At 37.1% G+C, this 10131-nt stretch overlaps 1 protein-coding gene across 1 annotated transcript; it reads right to left on the bottom strand.

The window, feature by feature from the left end:
- Positions 1 to 355: 355 nt before the first annotated feature.
- Positions 356 to 9953, bottom strand: stard14 (START domain containing 14). Its single transcript, XM_057849791.1, has 6 exons — positions 9641 to 9953; positions 8197 to 8344; positions 7947 to 8050; positions 7738 to 7855; positions 5021 to 5073; positions 356 to 1285 (listed from the first exon to the last, which is right to left on the bottom strand). Exons 1-6 carry the CDS (start codon positions 9806 to 9808, stop codon positions 1088 to 1090), a joined length of 789 nt encoding a protein of 262 aa, XP_057705774.1. The 5' UTR covers positions 9809 to 9953; the 3' UTR covers positions 356 to 1087.
- Between the last annotated feature and the right edge of the window lie 178 nt (positions 9954 to 10131).

Below are 10131 nucleotides of genomic sequence, written 5' to 3'. Positions count from 1 at the left end.
GTTGGCAGGCAGACATTAGCTCAGCATCATCATCATCAGAAAAAACACATCTATTAAGCTTCATTTCAGACTCATTCCCTTAATTATTCAAGTCATATAAATACAACACATTATTTCTATCAACCAGGTAAGAGAATCACACAACACTGTCCAAAAAAAAAGAAAAATACTATTTACAGTAACTTAATTGTATCTTGCAATATTGCATGTCAAAGTAGTAGTGCTGTGCGATATGTAAAAAAAAATCTATCACAACATAGGGCATTTTCTATCACAATATTGAATGCAACGATGTAATACATCTTTTTATCTAGTGAAAAATTATACAATTATGAAAGCCCCCTGCCCCCCCCCAACTGAGTTTATTTTTGAATTGGCATTAGGCCTGGCACAAATATTAAATGCATCAAGTAGTGCTGCAAACTAAAACTATCCAGTGTAAACAGAAGGAGCACAGTAACATATTTTAGTTCAAATGGAAAGATATCCAATCATTTACTGATACTTGTGACTAGTGGTTCTGACTTAAGACTGCTGGAAATAAAATTCGCAGATTATCATCAATTTAAAATTAATATTTATATTGGAACAAATTTTGTTGTCTGTGTGCATTATACCCTGTATGTGTTACTATTTTCATTTCTCTTACATGCGTTACTCATGTATAGTTGGCAGGGTTAGCCAATGGGCAAACTATTGAGTGGACATAGGGACTTCTTGAGGCAGATCGGTGGTAGTACTACGGTGCATGGAATCCCATCAATATAGCAAGTCAGCGCAAATTGGGCCCTATTTGATGGCTTAATTGTGCATTGCAGGAACAGGTCTACTTCAGGCAAAAAAGATGATGTAAAAAGTTGTAAGTTGTGTATTGTTTTGGCGATATATACTGTATCATCATATCGTACAGCACTACAAAGAAGTGTGCCATTGAAAGTAAAACCACATAATTTTCTTCAAACAATCGCTTCATGACAAAGAAAAAAAAAAACCTGTAAAAAAAATGTAGTGCAGCAACAACGCCCAACAGGTGAAACTTATTTCAGCATACCATGAGGTGATTTGAAAATGCGTAAACGCGTCATTCCTAACTTTCTGCGTTTTGTTCCTGCGCGCCGCTCTCATCTACGTTCTCCAGTGAGTCGCACCGCTGGATGGCCAGTATGGACGGGTCAATCATGGGCAAGGTGCACTGCGTGGGGTTCCGCCAGGGCTTGTACTCCGGGCAGTTTTCAGCTTTCCAACTGGGATACCGTTGACCTGCCTTATGCACATCCTTCAGCACCTGGATGTGGATGAAAAATCATTACAATGGTCTCATAGATCGATTAGAGAGATTAAACTGGGGAACAATTTGAAATGAGAATTAGTTGAGTTAAAGTTAGCTCTAACATTGCAATCAGATTTTTCTCCACAGTGTACCTATTTCTTAGCATGTTGTTACTAATTGCACCCAACTACAATCATCAAAACATAAATGTATAAATAAACATTGCGTTCATATTTTCATAATTCATTGTTTATCAATATTTGAGTATCATTATTATTATTATTATTATTATATAAATCAAGCACATAAAGTAGTATATGATAATAAACAATATACAGTGGTACCTCTACATACGAATTTAATTCGTTCCAGGACCTTGTTTGTAAGTCGAAATGGTCGTATGTCGAGCAGGATTTTCCCATAGGAATACATTATAATTCCATTAATTTGTTCCAAAGCCTAAAAACATACACTAAATTCTTAATAAATACTGCTGGCACTGTTACAAATGGCAATTAAACATAGAAAAACAAATAAGTTATAAATAAATCATTCAGAATAATATAATAATAAGAAGAATAATTAATAATTATTCCTGTAAATAATGTAACGAATCGGATTCTAATATGGCGGACACTTTTTACTGTCCCTGAACGCACCGCGAAGCTGACGTCTCAGTGAGATAGGTCCGGTGCGGTAGAGATAATACTTTCGTTTTCTTGAGAGCAATCAACTGCTTAAGACAATGGGCGTTTTGTGTTGGATAAGTTCTTAAATAAATGATAAAAACGTGACGAAGCTGGCGATTTCCTTGGCAATGTTACCACAATAATAATTGTCACCTTAACTTATAAATAGTGGCGAACGGTGGTCGGAAGAGGACCATGGAGCTGTATTGTTGAGCCAGTTCAGGGACGCGCACCCCAAGCTCATATTTATCTATAACTTGCATCTTCATTTCAAAGGTAAGCATCACTTTTTTCCTTGTTTCTCCAACTGTATCAACTTTTTTTGAAAACTGTGTTGATTTCTCACACAAGAAAATCCACCGTGCGTTCGTTTGCAGTGCTGTCATGTCGTCGTATTTCGAGCAATTCGTCGGATGTAGAAACAAATGGCGGCTCAAATTTTACGTCGGATGTCGAAAAGATCGTGTGTCGAAGTGATCGTATGTAGAGGTACCACTGTAATATTTTGGGACTTTTTTTAATCTTTAAAACAAAGGAGAAAGATGTAGAATTTAAGCAAAGGTAAATATTCTTCTTGTGTTTTGTATTTAAAATTTCTAAAAACTAAAAATTAAAAAGGTAGATTTTTGTTGTTTTTGTTGTGATATTTCATCAAACTTTTTAATTAGGACGAGAACAGAAAATATTGTCTATTAAAAAAAACAAAAAACTCTTGAATGTTGACACACATAGAAACACGTCGACATGCACAAACATCTACACACACACGTTTCCAGGAAAAGAGTATTGCGACCGCAGCTCGCATGAAACCGGCTGAACGAGTTGTGCCGGCTGCGATGTCAACAGCTTTTTTTTTTTTTGTCAGCAACCTCAGTAGAACCAGCCTTAGAACCAGTTTCTATGGTAGCCATTGTCTTTTGTGACACAGAAAACGTTTGTGTTTTTTTTTTTCTTTTTTTTTTAAATGCACACTTGCGTACACACGCACTAAGCTGCATTTTGTCTATAACGTAGCTGCAACACAATCTTCAAAAGAATTCCAGCGTAACATCAAACAGGAGGATTATTGATAACATGAAAGATGAGAAGTAGATTGTTAAATTTACAAGTGAATACTTGGACTTTCAAATTCGAAATGGCATAATATTCGAAACACCTAAATTCAGGGGTTTAAATCACCAATTCCTTGACGATACAGTATCGAGTCTTAGTACAACAATAGGATACTTGCCATTTTTACAAAGTCTGCCACGATTCAAGTTTGACTCTATGGCCTTCCATCGAGTTAATACAATATTTTAAAACAATAACTAGAGGAGCACTCTGAGAGTGCAGACCTCCGCCTTAGCAGCCAAAACCAATTTGGCCCTTTGACTTCACGCCCCCAAATTGAATCATTTCTTCCGTTCCATATTAGCTCTATCCTGCAAATTTCATAATCCCTCTATTTTTTCTCCAGTTATCTTGAACATTAACATACAAATTCAATTTGACCCCTGTGACCTTTGACATTCTTTCATTTGCCCCTCCCAGTCAAGAAAGACTGGACGTCTAGCGCTGTCAATGGCACTGAAAGAGGATCATTCCTAGTTTAAATTAATGGGATCTCTTTCGTTGTCAATGGCAGGTCAATTAGTTATCTCATTTGCTCCCAAAAACATATAAATATGTTCTATTTTTAATTGTTTTAGTGTCCCAAAGACATATTTATACGTCTTTTACTTTTTTTTTTTTTTTCTCAAAAAAGACATTACTGGGTTCTGATTCAATTTTGCTCCAAAGCAAGCTGAATATCCATTTCAAAGCAATAAAACTGGTCACTGGAGGGCAGTAGTGCATTTGGTAAGACCCGCAACCCGATTCAATGGCAACGAACGGCCAAGCCGCACGGCTGGGGAGCCGGCGGAAGACGACCGAATGGATGCCAGGCGGGGACGACCCAGACGAACAACCGGTAGGACGTCCAGGATGCCAGGTGCTGGACGACCAAGCAGAACGACCGGAAACACTAGTGCAGCGGACGATGCTTTTGAGTCCGTGCTGCTCGCGAGCAGAGCCTGCAGAGGCTAAAAAAAAAATCCATCTTTATGAGACAGACGGCGATGAGGGAAAAGTTTAACCGGCTGTCGCGGCTGGAACAGCGTCATCTTTCAGTTAGTTATGTGTAAATAAATTGTTACTTTGCTATCAAAAGCTCTATTTGTCTTGTTGATCTTATTTTGTAAAAGGAAAACATTATTCAGATGTTTGGGATGTAACTAAAGCAACAACAAAAAAAGCTGTGTTAAAGTTATATTTGAAATGTTTGCTTTCACAAAAAGCTCAATTTCTCCATTTTTTTCATCAGAAATTGGAAAATTGCTCAAACTAAGCTATTTTCTAATGCTGAATTCTAAAGAATGGAAAAAGATATGAACTAACTTTTTTTTCTGCTGAAAGAAGAGAGAGTAATCTTTCTTCTGGTGGGTTCCATGTTTATATAGCAATAGAACAGAATTTTCTGTGGGCCTTGCAAAATTGGTCAAAATCCAGTAAAATGGCCGGGAGCGAAGGGCCTTGCGTCGGTGAAAATGGCTGGGAGTGAATGAGTTAATCACCTCTTTCGTTTCATTATCCGACATACGGTGCAAGTTTGGTAACAATTTGTTCGTGAGTTGAAAGTCACAAAAAAGTAAGAAAGTCATATACAAATTCAATTTGCCCCTTTGACCTCATGACCCCAAATCTTAACCACTTCTTTCAATTCATATTACAAACTAACATCCTATAAATTTAACAATCTAATTTAATTTTATAATTCGCTCTTGAGTTCTCTTGAACACCGACAGACATATGGAACCCAAATACATAACCTCCGCCTTTCGAGGTTGGGTAGGTTTCACCTACTGGCAGAGGTACATATCTCTCTGAAATCACATTTTTTTACCGGTGGGTCTTCTGTACAAAGTAGTTAATCACACACTTTTCATAACCACAAAATGCTGGCATATCAGGACCAATTTAAATTTAAGGATGGGCTGTATCGTGTGGGGAAAAAAAAACAACTTGTGTGACGACTCACCGATGGCGCCATTACTTCAGAAACTTTCTTTACTAGCCACTTTGGAAGAGAACCTGTCAAGAAAAATATGGCAAGTTGATTGATCGTTGATAATGTGGAGATGTGCATATTTCGATGCACTGGCACAAGTGAACACGGCTGCATTTGACCATTCAGAAATGTTTAACTGTCCACAAACATGTAAGAAAATTCCCCACACAGCAAAAACACAAGTTCCATAGAACTTGTTAAATTCCCTTGTTTTCAGTGTAAATCTACTAGAAGTGAAATGATCTGCCAGTACTTCAAGTAAATTTACTCACTTAGATTTCTTGTAATGAGAAAAATAGCTAGCTGAAAATAAGCTTAACAGACTTATTTTAAGCTAAAAATTACAGTATTTAACCCTTTAACACACGGGCCTATTTTGTACGAATTTGCATGCCTTTGATGTTGCCTTTATATTTCAAAAAAAAAAAAAAAAAAAAACTTCTCAATGGCCTGGTTGGGTCCCTTTTTTGTTGTTTTCTTCACTGACCAATTATAATCAACATTTTGGACCAAAAAAACAAAAAAAAAAATCCCCACTTTTTTGTAAAAATGTGTCATATTGATGTCCTATTGACAACCAAACATGCTCAACAAAACATTTTCAAGCATGATAACATTTAACTTGTGATATAAACATTCAACAGAAAAAATGAGACTGAATAGTTTTATATTTGATAATTCCACAGAAACAGCAGGTATGGTCATAGGCGTTTTTGGCCTTTACACATACTGTACTATGGCCAAAACAGGTTGGATACAGTAGACCAACAGTGCAAAATAGTGGGGGATGGTGGAAATGATATATACACAGTGGTACCTCTGCATACGAAGTTAATTCGTTCCAGGACCGTGTTTGCAAGTCGAAATGGTTGTATGTCGAGCAGGATTTTCCCATTAGAATACATTATAATTCCATTAATTCGTTCCACAGCCCGAAAACCTGCACTAAATCCTTAATAAATACTGCTGGTACTATTACAAATGGCATTTACACATAGCAAAACAAATAAAGTATTAATAAAAACCGGAAAAATAATATTAACGTAATTTTCGCACTATAAGGCGCACCTGACTATAAGCCGCCACCCACCAAATTTGACATGAAAACGAAATTTGTTCATCGATAAGCCGCACTAGACTATAAGACGCAGCTGTCATCACTGTATAATGGTATATTTACACCAAAAGATATTAACTAGTAACACTTTATTTGATAGCGGCATCATACGGCTGTCATAAGACCATATGAACCACCATGAAGCCTTCATTGCTTCAAGAAACTTCATTTGGCCATCACTGCTCCATTAGGGGAGACAGTAAACCTCTGCTGCCACCTGCTGTCTACACTGTTGTTGTCCAACATGTCTCCTAGAATGCATTGCGGCGCTACAGATGTAAATAACAATCAAAGTTAATGTTCTGTGCTAATCATTTCTTTAGTTACTGTTCCAGTTATTTCATTAATTGCTAGTTATGGCATTTGGCAACACTTTATTTGACAGTGGCACCATAAGACTGTCATTAGACAATCATAATTATGACATGACACTGTCATGAGCATGAATGAATGCTTATAGCAGATGTCATTTAGTGTTATTCGGCAAATTATCTCACTTTTGAATGGATGTAAAAGATCTGAGCTGGACATAAATGGAGTTAGTGACATAATTTGCTGGATGACATTTAATGACATGATTTGTCATAAGCATTCAGTAATGCCCATGATAGTATCACATCATAATTCTGACTGTCTTATGACGACGCTATCGAATAAAATGTTACCTTTTAACCCTAATAAATCAACAAATAAGCCGCACTGGACTATAAGCCGCAGGATTCAAAATGAAGGAAAAAAAGTAGCGGCTTATAGTCTGAAAATTATGGTAATAATTCCTGTAATAATGTTTTAATAATTTTTTGCGTGCTGTACCTGAACGCACCGTGTCGCTGACGTAACCGAGAGAGGGAGAGAGGTTGAGATATTGCTTTCTCTTTTAATGTTTTGTTGAGAACACCGTCAACTGTGGCAGACAGTAGGTGTGTTGTGTTGCACAAGTTCTGAAATAAATGATATGCAAGAAATGAAACCTGACAAAGCTGGTGATTTCTTTGGCAATGTTACCACAATAATAATAGTCACCTTAACTTATAAAGACTGCCGAATGGAGGTCAGAGGAGGACCGTGGAGATCGTCGACATTCTACGACCGTATTATTGAGCCAGTTCACGGACGCGCGCACCTTGCTCATATTTTTCTATCATTTCCATCTTCATTTCAATGTTAAGCCTCAACTTTTTCCTTTTTTCAACACGTGCACTAACATTCTTGGAATCTGTGTCGATTTCTCTCACAAGAAAATCCGCCGTTCTTCTTCGGGAAAACAAAGGAACTGCGGCGCTGTCATAAATCGTCGTATTTTGAGCATGTCGTCGGATGTAGAAACAAATGGCCAATCAAATTTTACGTCGGATGTCGAAAAGATCGTGTGTTGAAGCGATCGTATGTCGAGGTACCACTGTACTTTTTAAAACCTCGTGGTGAACTGAATCTGCAAAACGTGAACTGCAAAGTAACAAGAGATTACTGTATCCCCAATTCATTTGCAGTCCCAATTTTTTTTTGTGATGAGGTACTTAGATGAAGTTTTTTCATGGTTGTGAACATTTTGCGTTCAAGTTCAACTTACCTCTTGGGTCAGCTTGCGAGAGATATATGAAAATGCAGCTGTTGGGCCCAGTAGGCTTGATATAATAGCCGGTCAGGATGGAAACGGCTCTCACCGCTTCTTTTATGGGAGGATATTCCTGGAAGTGACAAATTACACTTACAGCTCTTTCTTGAAACGAGTTTGCCTTCTCTAAAGTTAAAAGGGTTTGTCTAATGATTGTGATGTACCGGATGTTTGACGGAGAAGTTGATGACCGAGTAATCGTCGTCTGTTACTCGCCACGTGCGCAGGGTCACCACGTCTCGATTCTTGATGGGTTTCGGACAATTCCCTTCATGGGACAAACCGGACGGAACGTGAGAAATTAGAGAAATTGGAGAAGTTTTTTTTCTCGCTGGTCTTGTTGTGATAACAAACAGTGGACAGGACTCCTGACTTGAGATGGTTTAAGAACACTACGGTAGCAGGTTCACTCACACGCGTAGTAGCCGATGTCGGCGCATGCAGAGACTTTGGCGATGTCCTGACTCTTAAGCATGACTTTATCCCATGTCTTACGGTACTTGCTGTCATGGATGACGTCATACATGGTTTCCGCTGAGACATCTTTTATTGTGTTTTTACACTAAAAACACACAAAAAGGTCACATTGATTGGACTTGCACTTCTTAGTATGGAATATTTTTTTAAACATCACACGTACAGTGGTAGGTAAATCCAGTATTTATTTCTAAAGGCAATTGTTTAGTTTTATACTTGTACTGGACTGTCTCAGAAAATTAGAATACACAATATTCTAATTTTTTGAGACAGTCCTGTGTATATATACAGGACTGTCTCAGGAAATTAGAATACACAATATTCTAATTTCTTGAGACAGTCAGGAAATTAGAATATTGTGTATTCTAATTTCCTGAGACAGTTCTGTATATATACACAGGACTGTCTCAAAAAATTAGAATATTGTGTATTCTAATTTCCTGAGACAGTCCAGTATAGTGTTATACTTGTATAGCGCTTTTCTACCTCTCAAGGTACTCAAAGCGCTTTACACTACATTGCCATCTACCTACTGGTGACACAGCACCAGGAGTAATGCGGGGTTCAGTATCTTGCTCAAGGATACTTAGGCGAGTTCATCAGGGTGGAGAATCGAACCCACAACCTCTGGGTTGGGGGACAACTACTCCACTACTGAGCCACGCCAGTTACACACACAAATATTTATCAGATAAAATTTTACCCAAATTTTAGTTTGATTTTCATGTAATTTGATTAAAATTGTTAAATTATTAATGTTTGTATTTTTCAACAGTATGTATATATGCAAATATAAAAAGATATACATTCATAAAAAGATATATATATATATATATATATAAAGACAAAATAATTGTAAAAAAAAAAAATGAATACAAATTCAAATAAATGTTGAATAAATACAAAATGAATGACAAAATATCGAAAAGGAAAATAATGAAATGAAAATAATGAAGTCAATGATAATTGATGAAATATCTGTAAATACATTAAAATCTTAAAAGTAAATGAAAATTTAATAACTATTGAAACTCAAGTAAAAATTGAAATAATGTTGATACAAATAAATATATCAAAATACATATAAAACTAAATTTACTGGTAGTTATCGATCTTATGCTATAGTTATTTGATTTTGGTACATTTGGTCCTCCATAGACAGTTACTTCCACAAAGGAAACTATAGTACCAACAGCAATGTTTCTTAATGACAGGAAGTTTTACCATGTGGATGTTTGCTTTGTATTGATCCACAATTCCCTACTTTCATCAAATATCACGCAAATGTTCTCTTCCAAAGCACATACAATATAATTGAAAGCCACAGTATTAGGAACATTGTCCTTATTTTATAAAATATACGTTTTTGTGTGTGACTCACCTTGATCTTGTGCACTTTAGGCCCTCCTTCCCCTTTTTTCTTGGAAACCTCCATCCACACCTGCATGCTTCCTTTGTTATACCGTTCCTGCCAATTTTCAGTCGACAAACATTGACTCCTAAAATCATCAAACGCTTCACTGTCCGGTATTATGCTTTTAAAAGACATGTTATACGAGCGCGAAAGGAGAAATCGCTAATGTGTTCCTGATCGTTCTTTGAAGCCGAGTCAGCTTTTCAGGTGTTGCTGTAGGAATATAAAGAGAGCGTGCTCGCAGATCCGGTTGAGCCGGCCGGATTCTTGTGGCCGAATTCCTAAGCCATGCCTTTACTTACTCACGGGAACTTCAACACATCTCCAGTGACGTTGGAGCCCATACAGGTGGGTTGTTGGGGGGATTGTATAGTTGACCGCCCACCCACAGGTGACTCAAGACTAATGTACTCTAGGTAAAAAGTAGTACAAATATGTACTTTTCTGTATAAACAGAG

This window comes from Corythoichthys intestinalis, chromosome 11 (assembly GCF_030265065.1).
Source record: "Corythoichthys intestinalis isolate RoL2023-P3 chromosome 11, ASM3026506v1, whole genome shotgun sequence".
Taxonomy (NCBI): domain Eukaryota; kingdom Metazoa; phylum Chordata; class Actinopteri; order Syngnathiformes; family Syngnathidae; genus Corythoichthys; species Corythoichthys intestinalis.
This window is presented reverse-complemented; position numbering and strand designations above follow the sequence as displayed.

Bases quoted from the DNA above. Each gene is read 5' to 3' on its own strand.
- stard14 (XM_057849791.1), bottom strand. From the start codon at position 9,808: ATGTCTTTTAAAAGCATAATACCGGACAGTGAAGCGTTTGATGATTTT. The intron at 7,856-7,946 runs GTACATCACAAT...TGTCACTTCCAG, and splicing joins ACTTCTCCGTCAAACATCCG to GAATATCCTCCCATAAAAGA. The intron at 1,286-5,020 runs GTGAGTCGTCAC...ATCCACATCCAG, and splicing joins CTGAAGTAATGGCGCCATCG to GTGCTGAAGGATGTGCATAA.